Source organism: Elephantulus edwardii, unplaced genomic scaffold, assembly GCF_000299155.1.
Source record: "Elephantulus edwardii isolate Elephantulus edwardi_28Jun2011 unplaced genomic scaffold, EleEdw1.0 scaffold00128, whole genome shotgun sequence".
In the NCBI taxonomy this organism is placed as follows: Eukaryota; Metazoa; Chordata; class Mammalia; order Macroscelidea; family Macroscelididae; genus Elephantulus; species Elephantulus edwardii.
Genome location: NW_006399878.1, coordinates 8112230 through 8137601, shown reverse-complemented (window position 1 = coordinate 8137601; position 25372 = coordinate 8112230). Strand labels below are relative to the sequence as shown.

At 36.7% G+C, this 25372-nt stretch overlaps 1 protein-coding gene across 1 annotated transcript in view; it reads right to left on the bottom strand.

Moving 5' to 3' along the window:
• The window catches only part of SGCZ (sarcoglycan, zeta), a 755475-nt gene that overhangs the window by 210111 nt on the left and 519992 nt on the right, over nt 1–25372 (bottom strand). The window contains exon 3 of the mRNA XM_006893559.1: nt 12586–12673. Coding sequence (XP_006893621.1) covers nt 12586–12673 — 88 coding nt within the window. The remainder of the gene's footprint in view (nt 1–12585; nt 12674–25372) is intronic.

The window sequence follows — 25372 nt, the reverse complement described above, 5'->3', positions numbered from 1 at the left end:
TTCCTGGCTACTAGTTCCAAGAGTGTTGACCGTGGAGCCAAGCAAACTGAAGCTGTGAACAATGTCAATCTTTTTGCCATCCATCCTGATGCTACCAATTGGTACAGTGGTGAGAATTTTTGTCTTCCAGCACTGACCATATATATTAATCAGTTATCAATTTTGTCAAGACACCACTGATTAGTGGCAATTCTGTGTTTTAGAGTAGAACTGGTTTCCACAAAATTCGTATTGTCTGGTTTTTTGTTAATATATAATCAGATCTTTCTTATCAGGGACCTCTGGAAATTCAAACTTCCAACCTTTGGTTAGTAGCCAAGAGTTTTAGCTTTTTATTGTACAAAAGAACTCCATATCTATTAACTCTTTTATTTTATTCATTTATTTTTTAATTGCATATTATTTATTTTTTAAATTTTATATTATTATATTTTTGCATGTGTACCATCAAATCAGGTCCAACAGGTACAGAAGGATTGCACCTCTTGCTCCAGCAGAACATCTGGTGGATTTGAACTGCATGCCTCTGGGATTACAGTGCAGCTTCTTGCCATTAGGCCTTCAAGAGCTTCCTTTTTTCATGTTTTTTGTTTGTTTGTTTTTTGTTTTTTTAAGGTAGATGTGTTTATAGTATTTCCTACAGCAAAATGGAGGGTTGCTGAGAAATGATGAATCATTTCTAGGAGTTTACATAAGTGAGACATGACAGATCTGTGATTTCACTGGCTCAAAGAATCCATCCACGGAATGCTGGTGTTACAAATTGTTAGACCATCAGCTGCTAATCTACCAGTATCTCCTGTGTAATCTCTCTTGGAAGTAAACAGAGGCAATTGCTTCTGGAAAGATTTACAGATTCAGAAAACCTGTGAGGCATTATATTCTGTCTTATAGGTTTTCCATGTGCTATTCTGGTACTAGATTCCATTGTTTTCATTGTTAAAATTAACTTATTTAATGAGTGAATACAATTCTTTTCAATTGAGATGTTGGCTTTTTTTTTTTTTTACTAGAATTACAGCTTGTCATCAGCCTTTAAATGATAAAAATAAAGATGTCATCAATTTAAAAAAAATTAACTTATTTCCTAATGTTAGATTTTGAGAAGTCCTTCTTTCCATGTAAAACAGCTCATTTGTAATATTTTGCTATATTGTCCAATGATTATAGCTAAAATATTCTTATAGTGAAAAACACAATACTTATATTTTAAAAAGTCTTTATAGAATGTATGTTCTGACTTTCTTTACTTTCCTTCCACATATCTTAAAGATATCAATAAATAAATTACCTTCTAGAAAAAGTAGTGTATGCCCAATATTATCAGATAGATAGATAGATAGATATGTGGATTAACCAAAATTATTGCACATTGAAAATACTGAACATGTTTACTTGACAAGCAAAAAGTTTATTGTAAAGTTCTTAATGATAGCCTAGCTTTCCTAATAATTACATGATTTTGGTACACATAAGTTTTATTTTGCTATTGTGCAAGACTAGTGACTATTTTTTAAAAGCTTCCAGATGTAAATAATTACTGGGACATATAGCATGAAATAAAGTGTTGATGCCTCAATGATCCTACGTGTGTTCTGTGAAGCTCAAAATTGTTGAACAGTCGTCAGTCTTGTTTCCCAGTACTTTACTTACTTCCAATTGTAAAAGTGAGTTGTGCATGTGTGTATTGTTCTACTTATTGTTTACTGAAGGATATGGTTTTTATTATCAATTCACTATGTAGGATGGACTTAGAAGAAGTCATGAACTAGGGTTGTTATAGCTACTGTCAGGTGGATCTTGGCTATAAGCAGGGAGTACAAGAGAAATGTCTCTTTGTGTTTCATTGACTATGCAAAGGCATTTGCCCATGTGGATCACAACAACCTGTGGCTGACTCTGAGAAGAATGGGAATCCCAGAACACTCAATTGTTCTTATGTGAAAACTATACTTGGACCAGGAGGTAGTTGTCAGAACAGAGCAAAGAAACACTGCATGGTTCAAAATTGGGAAGGGTGTGGGCCAAGGATGTGTCTTATCTCCATACCTTTCCAATCTATATTCAAAACAGATTATCCAGAAGGCTGGGCTCTATGAGAAATGTGGCATCAGAATTGGAGGAAACATCATCAACAAACTGCGTTATGAAGATAACACAACCCTGCTTGCTGAAACTGAGGAGGACCTGAAGCACTTGCCACAGAGGGTCAAGGACTACAGCCTCCTATATGGATTGAAGCGCAACATGAAGAAAACAGAGATTCTCACCACTGGACCTTCAGGCAGCATCATGATAGATGGTAAAGATTTTGAGATTGTTGACAGCTTCAGTTTGCTTGGCTCTCCAATCAACACTCTTGGTACCAACAGCAAGGAAATAAAAAGACAAATTGCATTGAGAATGTCTGCTGGCAGAGACCTCTCCAAAGTACTATAGAGTAACTATGTCAGTCTGGAGACTAAGATGTGTCTGACACAGGCCATGGTCTTTTCAATTACATGGAACTCCTCAGAGAGCTGGACAATGACTAAGGACGATAGAAGGAGAATTGATGCCTTTGAGCTGTGGTGCTGGAGAAGAGTATTGAATATATCATGGACTGCTACGAGAACAAACAAGTTTGTTCTGGAGAGGGTGAAGCCAGGCTGCTCCTTGGAGGCAAGGATTCAGAAGCTCATTTGTGCTTCGGAGGGTGGAGGGACAGCACATGAGAGGAATACCCTCGATGAAATGGATTGATTCAGTGACTGGGGGTAAAGGACATAGGTGTATCAGAGACAGTAAGAATGGCACAAGTTATAGCAGGGTGTTGACTCGATGACACAGAGTAACAACAACAACAAAAATAATTTTTAAAGAAAAATTTCTAGCCACAATTGCTAATATTTTGTGCTGTTACTCTTGATAAGTGGAAACTCTGATAAAGGGCTGTATAATTTAGGAATTTTTCAAAAAATCATCTGTAATCTCCTTTATCATAGTTATAGGGCCACTTACAGTTTTCATGAACTAGATTTTCGTATCTTTCATACTGTTTTATCTCACTACTTATTATAACTTCAATTTACATTAAAGAATTTTAATACAGCTTTGTGCAATGTAACTCTCCTTTTACTTTTTGAATCAAAACTCATTATCATACAGATCTCGACTCTCTAATGGGTTCTGGACTCTGTAAATCATAGGCAGTTGCTCCTTTTTCTGACGCTGAGTAGTTGGTGGATTCTAATTATCACCCTTTTTTATTAGTGACAAATCACACAACCCACTTGGTTATCAGGGCATTTTCTTATGATACAGAATTTTCTTCCTATTAAGCATGTCATTTAATATATGTGAAAATAACACTTTCATTTTTTTTTCATCCAAATCTCCTAGTGCCATAAAATCAGAAGTAACTCATCGTGGACCCTCAAGAAGCTTTAAGAGCCTGGATGTTCTCCAAGTCCTCCAATAATAGTATAAGTATGTCATATTTACCTTTCACTACCAGAAAAGTCAAAGTAAAATGTGTATTTGAAATATTCATTCATACTGTAGGATACAAGAACTCTGGTAGTGTGTGTTGTTCTTGTTGTTGTTATTATGTGCCGTCGAGTTGCTTGCGACTCATAGCGACCCTGTGTTCAACAGCCCTAAACCCTACTCTAACCTGTGCCAATCGCACTGCCTCTGAGACACCCATCCCGATTACACCAGTCACTGAATCAATCCACCTCATAGAGGGTCTTCCCTTCCTGTGCTGTCCCTACACCCTCCCAAGCATGATGTCCTTTTCCAAGGACCTGTCCCTCCTTACAACATGTCCAAAGTATGTCAGACGAAGCCCCAGAATCCTTGCCTCCAAGGAGAAACCTGGTTTAACCCTCTCCAGGATGAATCTGTTTGTTTTCTTGGCAGTCCATGGTACATTCAACACTCTTCTCCAGCACCACAGTTCAAAGGTATCAATTCTCCTTCTATCCTCCCTAGTCATTGTCTAACTCTCTGATGCATAACAAGTGATTGCAAAGACTATGGTCTGTATCAGGCACACCTTAGTCTCCAGAGAGACACCGTTGCTCTTGAGTACTTTAAAGAGGTCCCTAACAGCAGACTTTCCCATTGCAATACGCTTTTTATTTCCTGGCTGCTGGTGCCAAGAGTGTTGACTGTGGAGCCCAGCAAACTGAAGCTGTGAAGAGTCTCAATATCTTTGCCATCCATCTTGATGCTGTCAATTGGTCCAGTGGTGAGAATCTTTGTCTTCTTGACATTGAGCCTCAGTCTATACTGAAGCCTGCAGTCCTTGACCCTCTGCAGCAAGTGCATGAGGTCCTCCTCAGTTTCAGCAAGCAGGGTTGTGTCATCTCCATAAGGCAGATTGTTGTTGTTAATAGATCTTCCACCAGTCCTGAAGCCACACTTCTCATAGAGCCCAGCTTCTTGGATAATCTGCTCTGCATACAGGTTTTATGGTGGTGTATGTAGCCCATAGGAAATTCCCTGGGTATTTCCCAGAGAATACTTAAATCTCTATGATGGTTCTAATAGCCTAAAGACTTCATGAAGAAATAAATACAACTTCTTCCCTGGCAATTTACAACCTTGGCAACCCACATGGACGGGCAGCTATGACTCAGTTTTTGTTGGACAGCAGTAAGTTTTTTCTACATGTTACAAGGGTCTTTTGTGTGGATAATGTACATGTACTTATAAAAAATAGTTTTGGTCTGCTCATTTAACTCCTTATACTTTATTTAAAATAAGCATTCAGTTGGTGTATTGTAACTACAGAAGACAACAAAAAAAAGCATTTTCCTCAGAGAGTCTTCATTAGCCACCATTGAATTCTGACGCAGGGTGACTACACATATGCAGACTAGAGGCTGTGATCTTCTGGAAACAAATCACCATTTCTGCCTTGTGAGAAACCTGAGGATGAATTCAAGTTACCAACCTTATTGCTACATTCAAGTGCTTAACTGGTTGCACCCATCAGGGATTTTCAGGGAATCCTAAAGCTCTTTTTTTTCCTTTTTAGAATAAATTTTTTATTATCATAAATGAAACATATTTAGGATTTAGAAACTGACTGACAGCCCTTTGTAAGGTTAAGAAACCACTTGTGTTCCTCTGCTTTGGCACGTCTGCCTCTGTTGCCCCAACTCTCTGGCTTTGGCTCTGTCATAAATCCCCTAAGGTGAGAACTTCAGCCTTCTGCAGAAACAGAGCCAGCCCTGGCTGCAGGAGCTGTCCATAACAGTTTTCTTAGACCTGTAACGTGCACCATTCAAAAGGTGAAGTATTAAAAGAAAACCAGTACTTAATGCAAGCCACATCATTTAATTGCTTCTAAATTTTGTTCTTTTCTATTACCATATACTCAGCCTTATTCAAGGCAGCTGTGGCTATAGACATTAAGCAATTGCTGAAGCAGGGCAGAAAAAATTAGAAGTTATGGATTGTAATTAAGCTTTTTATATAATTTGGATAAGTCACTGATTTTTGATAAATGGAAATGAGAGCATAAAAAATGAGAAAATGATTCTGACAATAACATCTAACAGTTCTTCGGATGTAATTCATTCAGTAATTCACTCTCGCAAATTTATTGAGCATTAAACAAGTAGAATTAAGATGACATATGAGATCTCATTTATGTCAGTATATTTTGGTCTTAAATATACTCATTTTAAAAGTACAATTTCACAGTAATGAAATTCCAATTGTCTTAACACCTAATTAACCATTAATATTTTACTGAATAATGGTACAGATGCTCCATCTGGAATTTTTGTCGTGTTTAAAGCAGAGAATGACATATATAATTATACTCTGTTATGTTTTCAAACTATATTTTTAAAAAGTAAATGGAAGTGAATCTATAAGAATAATCACAAAGAAATCTATGTCTACCTTTTAGATGTATTCCTTATTAACTGCAATTTTTCAACCTCTGGCTGTTGAATAGACCTTCAAATATGTCGATTGACATAGTGACTGTAGCAATTAGCTCAAACCTACCAGAGACAGTACTGATGGCACAAAAAAGGGGAAAATTCAGAGCTATTTTTCACAGGGTCTCACTCTAATGGCACTCACTATGTTGTTCTCTACTTGATGGCAATTAATAATAAAGATTATGGACTAATGACAGATATAGGAAAGAAAAAAATCTTGTTACTTTTTATAATTTTACAACATAAGAATAAAAAAACAATATATAACTAAATAGATTATTCAACCTGGCTATTATTGAAGAACAGTAATTACGCAGAAATATCAATTATTTGAAACAACTTATAAGAGCTTAATCTACTTCATTAAAGATAAATGTCATGTCATTTGACATTGAATGCGGAATGACAATATAATAAGGAATTCTAGTGGCCTCTTCCACAGGAAGTTTTACTACTGACCCAAAGAAGACCCCTCTCTGGCAGTTTGAATCCATCAGCTGGCTCCCTGAGAGACAAGATGGGCAATCTCTTCCGATATGGTTTACAGTCTAGAAAACCCACTGGAGGGGTCAACTATGAGTTGCAAATAGAAAGGAAAGAGTTTGAGGTGGTTTTTATTTAATTTTTTTTAAATGAAAACATCATAATTTCCGTAACAATGGGAAAAGTATATAAAACACAGTTCAAATCCACCAGGTGCTCTATGAAAGAAAAATGGATAATCTTCTTTGCAATTTACTGTCTCTGAAAACTCTCTGGTGGGTCAGCTGCTCAAGAGTACATAACAGCAACAATAAAAGTCAAGATTAAAGTAAGCCTGATCCAAACAATGGTACTTTAAATTGGCTCATATGCTTGAAAAGTTAGAAAATTCATAAGACGGAAAAACAATTAAGGCCTTCGAGTTGTCATGTTGAGAAAGAGTGTTGAATATACCACACATTGCCAAAGTAACACATCAATCTGTTTGGAGTAGGTGTAACAAGGTAAAAAATGGCACGTCGTATCATGTATTGGGGCATGTTTTAAGGGGTGCAATCCTTGGAAACAGACACGATGTTTAGAAAGAAGGAGTCAATGAAAGAGAAGCTTCTCAATGACTAGAACTGACACTGACTCACTTACTTAAGCATGGCAGGAATAGTTAGAACGGGTTGTTCTTCATAGGGTAATTATGAAATGGAGTGGACTTCATAGCACCTAACAAAAACAAATATAAAGAGAGAGAGAAAGACAGAAACAGAGAACGCTTTGTTCTATTAAAAGAGCAATTACAGATTAAAGAAGAGTTATTTTGACCTGGAGATGTATTCTCAGTTTTGATTAAATAACTGCTTACTTTTTCTTCACAGTCTGATACCTACCTGAATTTTTACTTTCATTAACTTACCAACAACCACCCCATTCCTTTCTATAATTCTATTTTTAGAAGAGAATTTTGGCAAAAGAAACTTGACTTCTTAAAATCTCTTCTGTGGTAAAAGTAAGGGAAAATGAAAATCTAAGATTTCATGGGCAAATTAATATATCTTGTTAAACTGAATATAAATCTGTATTCTGCAAGTATACTACAATATTTTCCCATTAATTTTTTTATCAAAGTTTAAAAATATTTATATTTAGATTTAATTATGCTCAATTTGGTGTATGTATTAAATATTTTTTAATTGTTTAATTATAAATAATATGAATTCATATTCCTATAATTAATCTAGATTTATAATCAACTCAATATGTCTGCCTAATTTCTAGCTTGTGTACGTTTCTATGAATCATATTTGTATGAAATTTTTTTAAGGCAATAGAAGGACATATTACAAAAGAGACAGATAATTACTTTGTCGAACTTCATTCAGAAAAATGGTACAAACAACTATCTAAAAGAGTTTACTTTTTCTTTGTATTCCTCAAAATATCAGAGGGAAAATCCATGAAGTCAAGATTATACAAATAAATTAATAGATTTTAACTTTATTTTGTAGTTTTGTTTATTGTTGTTGTTGTGTGTACCATCAAGTTGGAGCCCACCCATAGATGACTCTCCAGTGGGTTTTCAGAGGCAATTAATCTAACAGGAGATTGCCCATTTTAAGATCTCTTGCAGAGCTTTTTGTGAACTTGAACCACATGCCTTCGGGATTGCAATGCAACTTCTTGCCACTAGGCTACCAGATCTCCCTCATTTGAGTGTAGAAAGAAGAATTATTTTACTTCAAAAATTAATATTAATTAAATATATTTTCATAAATATTAGTCCCTGGGTAGCAATGCAATCCTAAAAGTTTATAAGTTAGTATAATTCCTCTACTACAATTATGACAACAACTCAAAAAACAAATTGAAGAAAATTAAAGAGAAAAAATTTAAGGCATTATTATATGCTGATACCATTAATACTAGAGTGAAAGTTATATGTCTACATTTTAAAATTCATTTTCAGTTTCTTCTATTTACATCCAAAGATAGATTTATCATAATGTGATTTAACAAAAAAAATTGTACACATCAGATACACTTTCTGTGATGTTTTGGTGCTAAATCTTGGCTGAAGTAATGTAACATATGTAGCAGAGGTACTTTGGACAGAAAATAATTATGAAATAACCACACAATAGCTAGTGATCATGTTTAATGCAAATGATGCAAAAAATATAATAGCCATTATCATGATCATAATAAAAACTTCATATACTATTTACCTCCCATTTACAGACACTGAAATTGCCCTGGTCCTCTTGATAGCATTTTTTGATAGCATATGTGTCACTTTCCCAGTTTCACAAATGAGAAAACGGAATGTTACAATGATAAATTAAATTTCTGGAGTGCATCCAACTACTAATTAATCATGTGTGGTTTTACTTCATCTATTACCCTCTGCCCACCCTCTATTTTCTGAATGTCTTTTTGATTATGTTTAATTTAAAAAATGTAAAGTAATGTAAAGTTGAAAGACATCAACAACACGCCCTAAAGAGCAAACTATTAGACAATTTTAGTTTATGCTTCATTGAATAGAAGTATTTTATCCATCCACAGCACTATCTATGAAAACGCTAAGTTAGTGATTCACATTATTCAAAACCAGGTGAATTCTTTCCTTGCACTTTATCTTTCTCTGTTTTTCTTCTGTTGGTAAATATTAATAAGACAAAACATATTTAATAGAAACATAATGCTCTTCTTCACTGTGTTTCTTGCAGGGAAACTTGCAGCAATATTCATGTAATACTTGGCTACATGCCTTATTATCAAACAATTGTTTTGTTTTGCAGACAAGGTTAATGTAGCTATTGTATTTCACTATGGACTTTGGAATGTTGTGTTTGTATACTTAGTTTTTATTTTTTTCATTTCTACTAAGAACATATTTTATGTCAAGGATTGTTTATGACATTGTAAAGTGGTACAGCCACTCTGGAAAGCAGTTTGGTGTTTCCTCAAAAAAGTTGAACAAAGAAATTCCATATGACCCATCTTTTCCACTGCTAGAACCACATACCAAAGAAATTAGAACTAAAACACAGGCTGGTTTCTATAAGGAGGAATGTGGCATCAGGATTGGAAGTAGATTCTTCAACAGTCTGTATTATGCAGATGACGCAACCTTGCTTGTTGAACCCGAGGAAGACCTGAAGTACTTGCTGTAGAATGTCAAGGACAGCAACCTTCAATATGGATTGGAGCTTAATATCAAGAAAACAAAGATTCTCACCATTGGGCCAACTGACAGCATCATGATAGATAGTGAAGAAATTGAGAGTGTTAACAGTTTCAGTTTGTTTGGCTCCACAATCTACACTCTTGGTCCCAGGAGCCAGGAAATTAAAAGACTAATTGCATTGGGAAAGTCTTCTGTCAGGAATCTGTGCAGAGTACTCAAGAACAAAAATGTCAGTCTAGAGACTAACATGTACCTCATCTAGGCCGTGTTGTTACTATGTGCTGTCAAGTCTCCTGTGTCCCACAGAGCCCCTATGTACAGCAACTTTGAAGCCCGACTGGTCCTGAGCCAATCTCACTGATTCTAACACACCAACCCTTATTGTCCCAGTTACTGTATCAATCCATCTCATCTGAGGTCTTCTTCTGTGCTGTTCCTCCACCCTTCTATGCATTATATGCTTCTCCAAAGATTGGCTCATCCTGTCCATGTGCCCATTAGGAACATCTGCTATCAGGGATCTGATGCAGTCAAAGACCATGGCCTGCATCAGGTGTACCTTAGTCTCTAGACTGACATCGTTGCTTTTAAGTATTCTGAAAAGGTCCCTGATAGCAGATGTTCCTAATGGAATTCATCTTTTGAGTTTCTGACTGCCAAGAGTGTTGATTGTGGAGGCGAGCAAGCTGCAATTGTTAAAAATCTCAATCTTTTCTCTATCATGTCATAGTCTTCACAATTGCTTGCTATGCATCAGAAAAATGGACAATTACTAGGGATGATAGAAGAAGAATTGATGCCTTTGAGCTGTGGTGCTGAGGAAGAGTACTGAATATGACATAGACTTCTAGGAGCACAAACAGATTCATCTCAGAAAGGTTGAAATCAGGCTGCTCCTTGCAGGCAAGTATTCTGAAGCTTTGTCTGACATACTTTGGGAATGTTGCAAGGAGGGACCGGTCCTTGGAGGACCTTGCTAAGAAGGGTGGAAGGACAGCACAAGAAGGGAAGACCTTCGATGAGATGGATTGACTAAGTGACTGGAGTAATGGGGGTAGATGTATTAGAGAGGATAATGCTGGCTCAGGATAGGGTTTGTATGGGTCACAAGTAATTATATGGTACATAACAACAAGAAACAACTATATATCTTGGAAGAGACTGGAGAGCATTATGTTGAGTGAACTAATTCTGCCTCATAAGGACATATACTGCATAAAACCATTATTGTAAAAATAGAAGGATAACTAGTAATATATATATATGTTCAAGGGGAGAAGGGGTGGGAGCACAGAGGCGAGATGGATACAGAAAAATTATAGGGTCACACAATTTGAGGGGAAGAAGAGGGTATAGGAAATGGGAAATATCTGGTGTGGACCTGAAATGCAGGGTAATGATAGGCATAGTTCAATGTTGATTGATTTTATAAAACACAGTATACGGGAATGATTGTATGAAACTTGATGTCAATGAAGGATAGTCTGAGACACATTGTATATGAATTTTGTGTGCAAACCAATACACAACACATTTTTTAAAGAGAAACTGCATGCTAAAGGATATTTTTAGCAGCTAAAGAGTTCTTAATTTTAGAAAAGTATTGTCTTAAAAATCTGCCCATTTTAGGATTGTTTTAGTAGTTCCCACTAAGTTAACATTAAGCATGCGATTGTGAATTAAACATGAATGTTTAATGGAGGACCTGGAGCTTTTAGACCACATACACATTACTCTCTCACTCATTGTAGTCAAGTCAGAACCAATTCACAGCTGATCCTCCGTTGGATTCCTGAGGCTGTGTTCTGTGGAGCTGCTAGCAAATTTGAAATTCCAAAGATGGTGGATGTGACCTTTGCTCTAGTATTACAACTCCCTACAGATTACACCAATAGAGAGCCTTATATACCCATAAACATGTTTCTTTTCTCTAGTTTTAGTAATTGTGCAGTATAGCCCCTTTATAAATGCTCACTATACAAATTAATATATTTCTGCCAACTTTTTATATGTAAAGAAATATATCAAATAAGATATAATTATTACAATTCAATATTATTATATTTTTAGAAAACAATTTTAAAGTAGCAAATTACTCACGTTGGCTTCACTAAAGAATATAAATACATTCAACATATCTACAACATTTGTTGTTGTTATTGTTATTGTTATTGTTGTTGTGTACTGTTAAGCCAGTTTTCAGACACAGTTTAAAAGCATCAAAGGAGATTGTCCATCCTTCTCACACAAAATAAGTACAGCCAATAAAATGTAATTTCTAATCAGTTTTAACCAGAAGTACTAAAAACTTCCTTTTACATTAAAGAGGGTAAATTTTCACTTGATTTACTTCTTATTTAAATGGAATAAAAAGAGTCTTGCATTTTGATAAAATAATATAAATCAATATGTTAAAATATTTTTATAATGGAGATATCATGAATAATATTTTGTTAATAGTTTATAGCTATAATTTCTAAAATCTATGAACCTTAAAAATAGAGATAATTTTAACTGTTAATTTAGGATATTGATGCATGTTGACAATTATATTCAACTTTTATGGCTATTATTTCATACAAATGAATGTTATAATACATATGTAAATATTAGAAGAAAACAAATTATATAAAGCCATAGATATATAGGTCTCATGATGCGAAATCATTCCACATATTTAGTCTAGATAGCATAATTCAACATGTACTAAGGAAACATTTAGATAAATGGTGGATTTCTTAAAGGGAATGAATAGCAAAATAAATGTTCTTATAAAACTTCCAGATGAATAATAACCAAAACACAGAGAAAACCCTGATTAATTTTATCATAAATCAATTATGAGCAAGATAATTGATTGTAATAGGACTCTATCATATATTTTACAAATATTATACTTTTAATTTTCACACTTTTAAACTCATACGGTTTCATATGAAGGTAAGATTTGAGTAGGTTTTATGCATAAACACTCACCTACTGTCAGCTGTCCAGTTAATTGCCCCATGTGGTTTCTTGCATTCACTGTTACGTTTCTGTCAGACTGTAAGACCAGTGGGCTATCCTGAGAAATATGTATAAAATAAAGAAATCAAATAGGAAATAGAAATAGCAAAACTCAATATATAAAATTACATTGTTTTTATTTGTATCTTATTATTTATATATAACCATGTCTATATATGCAATCCTAATTTCCCAAATACTGACAAACATCAAAGTAAGATTTGCTCATAATAACTACTTTACAAAACAGAAAGATTTCTGTTTTTATTATAGGGCAATAACTATTAGATGCAAACATTTACAACTGTACTGACTGATTTATATGAGCAATATAGTAACACATCTTTCTCATTTCTCAAGTGAATATGTACAAATTTATTCAAATATTTTAAATTCTATCTAAATGGGGACAATATTTTTCAAATCTCACTTGTAATTTTAAGATCTCAGCTTGTCACGCGCACAAGCATGAATCTCCTCTCTCCTGTAACTACAAATTCCCAAACTATTTCATTCAGATCACTTATTTTGCTTATTGGGTCCTATTCCAAAGACAGGTGATCCAACACAATGGGGAAATTAGAGCAGTATGATTAATATCACATGCAAGTAAGATTCTGCTGAAGATTATCCAAAAACTATTGGAACAGCACATCAACAGAGAACTGCCAGAAGTACAGGCTGGGTTTAGAAGAGGCCATGGTTCTAGGGATATTGCAACTAATGTTAGATGTATCTTGACAGAAAGCAGAGAGTATCAGAGGAATGTCTCTCTGTGTTTTATTGACTATGAAAAGGCTTTTGACTGTGTGGACCACAACAAACTGTGGCTAATTCTGAGAAGAATGGGAATCCCAGAACACTTGATCATGCTTATGCAAAACTTATGCTTGAGAAATGATGAAAGTTATATAAGTGTTCAGGTCTTTCATTCATAGGGTGGCTATGAGTCGTCTATGACTTGATGGCACTTAACAACAAGAAAAACATACTTGGACGAAGAGGCAGTTGTCAGAACAGAACAAGGGAAGACTGAATGGTTCAAAATTGGCAAGGGTGTATGCCAGGAATGTGTCCTATCTCAATACCTTTTCAATCTATATGCAGAACAGATTATCCAGGAGGTTAGGCTCTATGAGGAGAAATGTGGCATCAGGATTGGAGGAAAACACATCAAAAATCTACGTTATGCAGATGAAACCAATCTGCTTGCTGAAACTATGGAGGACTTGAAGCACTTGCTGCTTACGGTAAAGGATTGCAGCTTTCAATATGGATTGAAGCTCAATATAAAAAAAACAAAGATTCTTACCACTGTGCCGATTAGTAGCATTGTGATGGATGGTGAAGAGATTGAGACTATAAACAGCTTTAGTTTGCTTGGCTCCACAATCAACACTCTTGTTACCAGCAACCAGGAAATGAAAAGATGTATTGCATTGGGAAAGTCTGCTGTCAAGAGTCCTCTCCAGAGTACTAAAGAGGAATGATATCTGTATGGAGACTAAGGTACATCTGATACAGGACTGGTCTTTGCAGTCATTTGTTATGCATCACAGAGCTGGACAATGATAAGTGATGATAGGAGGAGAATTGATGTCTTTGAGCTGTGGTGTTGGAGAAGAGTATTGAATAAACCATGAACTGCTAAAAGAATGAATAGATTCATCCTGGACAGGGTTAGACCAGGCTGCTCCTTTGAGGCAAGGATTCTGAAGCTTTGTCTGTCATTCTTTTTACATGTTGCAAGGAGGGACCAGTCCTTGGAGAGGGTATCATGCTTGTGTTGGTGGAGGAACAGCTCAGAAGAGGCTAACCCTCAATAAGAAGGATTGATCCAGTGATTGGAATAATGGGGGTGGGTGTGTAGGAGACAGTGAGATTGGCACAGGATAGAGCAGAGTTTAAGGCTGTTGTCAAAATAGCTAGCCTCCTGAAACTCTATGAACTTGGAGAAACAATGAAAGTTATAGAAGTGTTCAGGTCTTTCATTCATAGGTTTGCTATGAGCCACAGGCGACTCAATGGCACATTACAACAGCAACATGTGCATATGTAATTTTTTGTTGGTTTTCATCACAAGAGGAAACATTCTTCGTGGAGGAATCAGGCCAGTCATGTATGTTGTTATTGTTGTGTACCACCGAGTCTGAACTAACCCATTGCTGACCCTCTAGCATGTTTTTGAAGGTATTTTATTGCTCAGGAGAATATTGTCACCCTTCTCTCACAAAACATCTGATGGATGTGAGCCATGTGCCTATGAGATTGCAGTGCAGCTTCTTACCAGGTGGTTATGTTCTTATTATTTATTTGAAGATAAGAGTGCTGATTGTTTATTGAATGATAAATAAATTTGCATGGATATTGGCATTACTTAGGTAGATATACTTTGTAAGTCATATACAAGGTTAGGAGATACGTGGAAAATAGGAGTATATGTTTGCTTGAAAGTTCTTCTTAGGATTTATAATGTTGATTATATTTTGGCATTTATAATTTTTTATTATCAGTAAAATAATTCATTTCTGATATTTCTACCACCTGTCTTAAGCTATTAATTAAAACTGCCTACATTCTCACTGTCATTATTTAAAACACTGATTCTATACACATTATCCAATGATTCATTTAACAAACACTTCCTTTGTGCAAAATATTATTATATGGGTCTATGAAATATTATTCAATAACAACAACAAAAAAGTATGGGAAGCTCATTGAACTTGTTTACATTCTAGATCTTGAAAGTCTATGGAAATTTATCTCAATATCACCCTTATCAAAATTGTTGTATACCATCCTTGGTGGTAGTTTAACAATTGCCTTTTCCAGCCATTGTTAATTCCCTCTGGTCTCCAGTTACCTTAACTGCATGGTCTTGCATAGCATCAACAACTGTGACACTGAATTAAGAGAGAGAGTACTTCTCATACTGAGCAGCAAGACTTGAGGATGACTGGAGCAAGACCCAGGTGAAATGAGAACCTGGTGACAGCAAGACACTGGTGAGGGTGAGACCTGAGTGATGGTGTTTGAGAGACTGTGGCATTGCTTTAGACAAAGTGTGTCAAAGTGTGACCTGAGACGCCTTGCATTTGTGCTGACTAAAACTTTCATTATCCAGATGATTGAAAGAGAAGGTGACTTATAACTGCTCTAAAGCAAATCTTATCAGATCACACACCACACACAGAGACACACAGACACACACACTAGTGTTGATGTGCCTCAGTGCCTCAATTAAAATCTTTATCAACCCTTTGCTTAAGAAGATTAGTAGGTTTGAGCTGCACAGATCCACACATACGAGTTTTTTTTTCTCTGTTTTTATTGTGGTTGCTTTGAAGAGTTTTGAGTATGCACTTAAATCATACTATATTATATTAATCACATTTTTGTGAGCATTTGTCTCAGCGTAAAATTACTGGAAGAATGAAATTCAATAGGGAGCTGAGATGTATATTACCGACATACTTGAAACAATAGAGTTCACGACAACAGCAACATGAAAAAGGAATCCACCTAGAATGGGGCCAACATAATTGAAACTTTTGTTTTAATTCAGGGATCAACTGTGCAGGAAGTCAACACCCATAATCCCCATGTTATTCAAGGATCAACTCTATATACACTGTCTGAGATAATATTGAGAAATGTGTAACTTTTGTTGCTGTTTTGTGCCATCAAGTCAAGTACCACTCACTGTAACCTTTTGAACCTTGCTTATCCTAAATCAACCTCACTGTCTTTTTTTTTAAATTAAATTTTATTAGTTTTAATGAACATTTACAGAGATTTGGGGTTTTCATTCATTCATTGTTGGACTGTTTTCTCCACCCTCATCCCCAGTTCGTTCTTCTCCCCCCCCCAATGTCTGTTTTAATTGTCCAACTGCCACAGTGCTTGTCAAAGCCAGTTCTGATTAATCTCCTTTGTCACTGTGTCCCTTGCCATTCCCTATCACTCCTCCCTGAGAGAGACTTCACCCTGATTCATTTGACACACCTGATCCTATTGTTACAGTCACTGAGTTAATCCATCAATAGGGTCTTCCTATCCTGCACTGACCCTCTAACATTTCTCCTACTCCAAGAAGTGATCCTTCCTGGAAGCATGCCCAAAATATACGAGACAGAGCTTCCCAATCTTTACTTTTAAGGAGCAACTTGGTTTAACCGTCTCAAGGACAGATCTGGTTGTTCTCTTGGCAGTCCATGGTATGATCAATACTCTTCTTCAGCAACGCAACTCAAAGGCATCAATTCTTCTTCTGTTATCCTTGGTTATTGCCCAGCTCTCCAAAGCATAGTAAGTAATTAAGAAGACCATGACTTATATCAGGTGCACCTCAGTTTCTAGACTGATAGCATTGTTCTTTATCATTCTGAAGAAGTCTTTAACTGGGAGATTTTTCCAATGAAATTTGTCTATTCATTCCTGACTGCTGGTATCAAAAGTGCTGATTGTGGATCTAAGCAAGATGAAACTGTTTAAAACCTCAGTCATTTCTCCATCCACCATTGCAGTGTTATCCTAAAGTTGGCTTTTTTTTTAACTGATAATCTCAGTTCCCTCTGGTCTCCAGCTACTTTAGCTAAAGACACACAGTCTTGCAAATCATGAACAGCTATATTGTTCTTATATGCTGCTGAGTTGCTTGCAACTCAGAGCAATCCTATGTACAAGATCCCTAAACCCTGCTCTATCCTGTGCCAACCTCACTGTCTCTTACACGCTTACTCCCATTATCTCAATCACTCAGTCGATCCATCTCATCGAGGGTCTTCCTCTCCTGTGGTGTCCCTCCACTCTCCCAAACATGGTGTCTCTCTCCAAGGACTGGTCCCTCCTTGCAACATGCCCAAAATATGTCAGATGAAGCTTCAGAATCCTTGGCTCCAAGGAGCAGCCTGATTTCACGCTCTCCAGGACAAACCTGTTTGTTCTCCTAACAGTCCATGGTATATTCAACACTGCTCCCCAGCACCACAGCTTAAAGGCATCAATTCTCTATCATCCCTAGTCACTGTCAAGCTCTCCAACGCATAACACTCAATTGAAAAGACACCTGGCTCACCTTAGTCACTAGCCTGATATTGTTACTGTTTAATACTCTGGAGAGATCCCTGACAGTTGACTTTCCCAATGCAATTCATTTCTTAATTTCCTAGCTGCAGATACCAAGAGTGTTGACTGTGAAGTCAAGCAAACTAAATCTATTAATTATCTCAATCTCTTCACCATCCATAATGATGTTGCCAACTGGCCCAGTTTTGAGAATCTTTCTTTTCTTGATGTTGAGCTTCAATCCATATTGAAGGCTGCAGTCCTTTACCTTCTGCAGCAAGGGCTTCAGATCCTCCTCAGTTTCAGCAAGCAGGATGTGTCATCCGCATAACGCAGGTTGTTGATGAATCTTCAACCAATCCTGATGCCACATTCCTCCTTGTACAGCCCAGCATCCTGGATGATCTGTTCTGTATACAGATTGGAAAGCTATGGAGACAGAATGCATCCCTGGTGGACACCCTTCCCAATTTTGAATCATGCAGTGTCTTCTTGCTCTGTTTTGATAACTGCCTCTTGGTTCAAGTAGAAGTTTCACATGTTGTTGTTTATTGTTATTTTTATGTGCCGGCAAGTCACCTGCCATCCATAGAGACCCTATGTACAACAGCCCTAAATTCTGCCCTATCCTGTGCCAATCCCACCATCTCCGACACACCTGCCCCCATTACCCAAGTCAGTGAATCAATCCATCTCATCTAAGGTCTTCCTCTTCTGCTTTTCCCTCCACACTCCCAAGCATGACGTCCCTCTTCAAGGACTGGTCCTTCCTTGCTACATGTACAAAGTATGTCAGATGAAGCTTCAGAATCCTTGCCCGGAGCAGTCTGGCTTTACCCCTTTCATTTTCTTAGCAGTCCATGGAATATTCAATACTCTTCTCCAACACCACAGCTCAAAGGGATCAATTCTCCTTCTATTATCCACTGGGCCGACTGGCAGCATCATGATGGATGGTGAAGAGACTGAGATTGTTCACAGTTTTGGTTTGCTTGGCTCCACGGTCAACACTCTTGGCACCAGCAACCAGGAAATTAAAAGACATAATACAATGAGATAGTCTGAAGTGAGAGACCTCTTTAAAGTACTGAAGTGCAACGATGTCAGTCTGGAGACTAACGTGCACCTGATACATGCCATGGTCTTTGCAATCACTTGCTATGTATCAGAGAGCTGGACAATGACTAGGCATGATAGAAGGAGAATTGATGCTCTTGAGCTGTGGTTTCACATGAGCACAATCAAATGTTCTGGGATTCCCATTCTTCTCAGAATTAGCCACAGCTTTTTGTGATTCACACAGTCAAAAACCTTTGCACAGTCAACAAAGCACAGACAGACATTCCTCTGGTGATCTCTGTTTTCAGCCAAGATTCATCTAACATTAGCTATAATATCCCTAGTGTCATGGTCTCTTCTAAACCCAGCCTGCACATCTGGCAGTTCTCTGTTGAAGTGTTCCTCCAGTCGTTTTTGGATAATTTTCAGCAGACTCTTGCTTGCATGTGATATTAATGATATTGTTCAACAATTTCCTCACTCTGTTGGGTCCAATTTCTTTGGAATGGGAACAAATATTGATCTCTTCCAGTCAGTTGCCAACTGATTGTCCTCCAGATTTTTTGTCACAACTTAGTGAGCACATCCAGGGCAGTGTCTGTTTGTTGAACTATGTCAATTGGTATGCCATCAACTCCTGGAGCCTTATTTTTTGCCAATTCTTTCAGAGCAACTTGAACTTCCTCCTTCATACCATAGACTCTTGCTTCTATTTTATTTCATGAAATTCTTCTGTGTCAGCCAATTCCTTCTGGTGATCCTGTATACTCCTTCCATCTTTTTTTAATGATTTTTGGATCATTTAACACTCTGTCCAAATCATCCTTAAGTATTGCCACTCATGGCTTGAATTCGTTTTTCTATTCCTTCAGCTTAAGATATGCTTAGCGAGTTTGGCCCTTTTGATTTTCTGACTCCAGGTCTTAGTGCATTTCATTTTAGAATCTTGCTTTGTCATCCTGAGCTGTCCTTTGACATTTTCCGTTCAGCTCTTTAATTTCTTGATTTCTTCCTTTAGCTTTGGCTTCTCAGCAGTTTAATGTAATAGTCAGTTTCATCTGACATCCATTTTGGTCTTTTCTTCCTCTTCAGCCTTTGAAATGATCTTTCGCCTTCTTCAGGGACACTGTTTTTGATACCTTTCTACAGCTCATTTAGTCTATGCTTATTGGTGTTAAAGGCATCAAACCTATTCCTGAGATGGTTTTGAAATTCGAGTGTGATAGACTTAAGGTAAAATTTTGGTTCCTGTTGATTTGATTTTATTTTCTTCAACTTTAGCTCGAGCTTGCATATGAGTAGTTGGTGGTCTGTTCCACAATCAGCACCTGGCCTGGTTTTCACTGCTAATATTGAGCTTATCTGATTCTTTCAAAAAATGTAATTGATTTGATTCCTATGCATACCATCAGGTTAAATCCATGTGTATAGTCTGCGTTTGTGTTTCTTATGAAAGGTATTTGCAGTGAATAAATTATTGAATGTGTAGAATTCTGTCATTCTATCTCCAGCCTCATTTCTGACACCAAGGCCATGTTTTCTGGATACTGATCCTTCTTCCATGTTCCCAACTTTTGAGTTCTAGTTGCCCATTATTATCAATGCATCTTGAGAGCATGTTCGATATATTTCTGACTGCAAAAGTTGGTAGAAATCATCTACTTCCTTCTCTTTGGTTGTACTTGTCAGTGGTATTCACTGGACTTCCTTGTATGCTTATGACAGGATATCGTTCTGTCACTCACGATGTTGTATTTCATGATGTATCGAGAAATTACTTTTTAAATTATGAAACCAACCCCATTTTTTCTCACCCTTTCATCCCCAGTATAGTAGCTCATATGATTATCTGATTAAAAATATCCCATGCCAAGCCATCTCACTTTGCCAATACCTAGTAAGTCAATATTAAGTGTTCCATTTCTTTCTTAACAACATCCAATTTTCCTATATTCATGTTTCTCACATTCCACATTCCAATCACTAGTTTCTGCTTACAGCTGTTCCTCCTTCTTTGTGTTTCCATATCAGAGATCTCATCCTTAATTGTCAAGTCTGCTAGTCTAAGTGTGCTCTATTGTACACAGGGTTTTCGAAGGCCTTTTATTTCAGAAATGGATGGCAAATCCTTCATAGTCTGTCTTAATTTTTTTATAATAGTATCTGACAGGGAATAATTTTATAGAAAAGTGATGATGAAAGACATTTACTCAATTAGAAAAATGATCGATAGATTCAATGTTGCTACCCACACTTGCCACATTTATTTTGGCCCACCCAGTTCCCTACTCCACCAGAATCTCTTTCTACTTCTGCCTACACCATTCTACACCTCTCTTCCCTTAACCAACACTTGATAATGATGGCTTAAGTCTCAAGTCATCAGGATTTCTGTGATTCCAGACACCTTCTGCTCCTGCCAGTCTCTTATGATGTGGCTAGTATATGTTCATTTTAAGAGTCTCTAAGTACAACTACCAGGTACAATATAAAGGATGGCTTCCTATCTCAGACAGTTCTGAGAAAAAGTCCTTTGTCTTGAACTTCTACTCCAGGATTGACTTCTTGTGGTTTATCAGCTTTAGGAGAGAGTGCTTCTCACACTGGGAAGCAAGGCTTGATTGAAGGAGACTGGAGCGAGACCCTGGTGGTAAGATGCTCATGATGCTGGTGGAGAGACTGCTGCACTGCTAAGGAGAAACTATGCCAAGGTTTATCCAGAGGAGCCTTGAGGTAAAGTATACAGTTAAAGGTGTTTTTTGTTTCCCAGGTAATTTAAGAGAAGCTGATTTATAAATGTTCTGAGGTAAATCTTGTAAGATAATTAAGGAAACCAGAGGCTTATTGAATCTGTGTTGCTAAACTGAAACTGGAGCCTGGACTAACAGAAGAATTGCCATGCGACTTCTGGGTTAAAACCTGGATTTGCATTAGGTGATAATTTTGTTTCACTCACTCTCCAACTCACTTCCCTAAAGTCTAAGAGTCAACAGCAAATATTAAATCCAGTGATAGTGGAAATGGATGTGGGAGCATAAGGGATGGTGTATCTGACATAGAAGCTATCTATTTGCTCCTGTGGATACAACTGATGGAGCAAGTGCTCCTTTATGAAGTAGGCCCAAGTCATACTTGGTTACCCCCACAGTGTATCTACTCCTACTTTTAAAATCATGATGTTGCCAACTGCCCTGGTGGTGAGAACAATATTGTTTCCTTGATGTCGAGATTCAATTTATATTGAAGATTATATTCCTTGATCTGAGGAAAAAAGCTTCATGTCCTCCTCAATACCTCAGTTACAGCAAGCAAGGTTGTGTCATATGCATATTGCAGGTGGTTGATGAGTTTTCCCCCAATTCTGATATATCATTCTTCTTTATAATATCCAGCCTCCCAATGCTCTGTTATGTATATAGATTGAAAAGGTATATTGTTGCTGTTGTTGTTAAGGGCAGTTAAGATTAGTACGACTCATAAAGACCCTATGAACAAAAGATCTGAGCTCTGTTCTATAACTATCATTGGAAAATGTATGGAGAAAGGATATATCCCTGATGTAGTCCTTTCTTGATTTTGAACCATACAATGTTCCCTGGCTCTATTTGAACAATAGCTTTCTGGCTAGGTATGAGGTACATACGAGCACAATCAAGTGTTCTGGGATTTGGATTCTTCTCAATATCAGCCAGAATTTGTTGTGACCCACTCAGTCACCCCCCTATATTACTATGACATAAGTGTCATTATATGAGTTTAGCTCATTTAATTTCAGTCCATTGCTTCAATTTCTATAGAATGTCTGGATTATCCTAAATTATACTTTGGGTGCTCTTCAACTATGCTCGGTGGTTGTTATTGTTTGGTGCCGTCGAGTTGAGCATGACTCATAGTAACCGTATTAACAAAAGATCTCAACTCTGTTCACAGTTCCAGACACACAATAGCTAATTTCAGCAGTCACCATGTCAATTCACCTGCTTGAGGATTTTTTTTCTCCTTTGCCAACTCTCTACACTTCCCAGCATCATGTCCTTCTCCAAGTAATAGCCCCTCCTCACAACATGCCCAAAGTAAGGGAGGTGAAGCCTCACAATTCTTGTCTCCAAAGAGCAATCCAGCTGCACCTTCTCCAAGACGTATCTGTTCATTCTCTTGGCCATCCATAGATGTTCAGTGCTCTTCTCCAACACCACAGCTCAAAGGCATAAATTATTTTTCTGTCATTCTGATTCATTGTCTCAAATGCATAGCTATTAATTGGAAAGACTATGGCCTGAATCAGACACACCTTGGTCTTCAAACTGACATCACTACTCATCAATAATTTGGAAAAGTCCCTAACTGCAGACTGCTCTATGCATACAAATATAGAAGGTATGACATATGAAATCTCCCTATTTGCTACCCTCAAAATGAAATCTTCTGTTTAACTTCTTTATTTCTAAGAGGATAAGCAGTTATGTCCTGGAAAGAGTGAAACCAGGGTACTCCTGGGAGGCATTAATGGTGAAACACCATCTCACTCACTTTGGTCATGTTGTCGCAAGGAGAGATGAGTCTTTGAAGAAGGACTGGACAAGTAGAATATCAACATTACAGAGGAAAATCCTTAACAATATGGATTGAAAAAATGATTGAAACATTGGGATCAAGAGTGTACCAGTTGGTGAGGATGGCACAGGATAGGCAGAGTTCATAGGGTCACTGTGAGCTGTTGACGCAATGGAATATAGCAATAACAACAATCATTAAAAATAACACAATTAATGATTAATTTTGTTCAGTTACGATGATGAGAGAATAATACGACATTATTATAGTTTAACTTAGATTCTTCCTTAGAAGAATTAATAGGGAATTTTTCTTTACTTAACTCTCAGAAATTATGCAGTTGGAATTAAATTGACATTATTCTCAAAGTTCCTGCCATCCTCTTTTTCTCCCTTAATAAGCAATTATCTATGTCAGAAACATTTCTAAAATATGCTTTTACATATAATTAAGGTTCAAATAAAGGGAGAAAAGCACTTAATAAGATGAACTGGCATAGTGACTATAACAATGAACTGGGATATAGAAGAGAAGATAAAGATAGTATGGGTAAGGCTAAAATCTGTTGTTCAGAGGGCCATTTTGAATCATAGTCAATTTGATGAAACCTAACAACAGCAACAATAACAAAAATCTTTCCTGTGATCGAGATCCACTATATACTTTTGGGATTCTTTCAGGGTTCATTTCTACAAAAGGCTTCCTTCTAACTCTCATCCATGTAATATTTTTCTCATGTTGATGCTTCATAGACAGTGCTTTCTCTGCTTTTAAAAATTATTAGCATATTTGAATTCAAATAAAACACATGTTCCATTCTCACTACCATCTTGGTAAAAATTTACACACACAGCATACAAGATTCTTTATAGCATGCTTTGAAATGTATTTTTACAACACTTCTCCCATTCATAACTTAAATATCACATCTTTCTTGTCTATAGCATTTATATATATGATCTTCATCTTCTATCTATCGGAAATTCTTACCCATTTCTAAGGGCAAAATTACAGTTTTTTAAACGACTTACCTCAAATTTATTTTCTCTCTGAACTTTCATATTCCTCCATACTTATTATCTTCCATTGCTAGTATTACAAATAGTTGTATTGTTGTTGTGTAAAGTGAAGTCAGAACTGACCCATAGCTTATGCTCTAGCAGGTTTGCAGAGGCAGTTTTAATCTCACGGAAGGAGATTGTCCATTTTTCTGCCAAAGAGCAGCTGCTGGATTTGAACTGCTTGCTTTTGGGATTGTAACACAGCTCCTAACCATTAGGCCACCAGAGTACCATATTGCAAAAAGAGGAGTGAGTGTTAATATATATATCATTTGCTTGTCACAAGTTTTTAAAATTATTTTACGTTTATATTTCCGATCAGACATGAACTATATTAAAATATTTTATAATTTTTAAAATTTTGTCCCATGCTACCTTAAAATTAGTTTTGTCACTGGGACTGTTTTATGGTACAAAAATTTTGTAGGACAGTTTGGTGCTTCCTCAAAAAGACGAACATAGAAATTCCATAAGACCCAGCTATCCCACTGCTTGGAATATACCCAGAGAAAATAAGAACTGAGGCACAAACTGAGATTTGTATTCCAATATTCACAGCAGCATTATTCACCATTGCAAGAACATGGAAACAGCCCAAATGTCCAACAACAAATAAATGAATTGAGAAATTAAGGTACACTCACACAGTGGAATACTATGCCACACACAGGAGCAACGATTTTGTAAATTATTACCTAACTTGGAAGGGACTGGAGAGCGTCCGTGGAGTAATGCTGAGTGAATTAACTCAGTCCCACAAGAATAGATATTGCATAAAACCATTATTGTAGAATGAATATAAGGATCCAAGAGGGGTGGGAGAGATTGGAAGCAGAGGGATGAGGATGTGCAGGAGGGTGGGGCGATTAATCATGGGGCTGTACAATCTGATGGGGCGGGGTGAGGGAAATTGAAAAAAAAAAAGTTCTTAAAAATAATGTTTTCAAATTTTGTAAATAAACTAGTAAAAAATTAAATTAGTTTGCATCTTTTTGATTTAAAGTGTTCCTCTC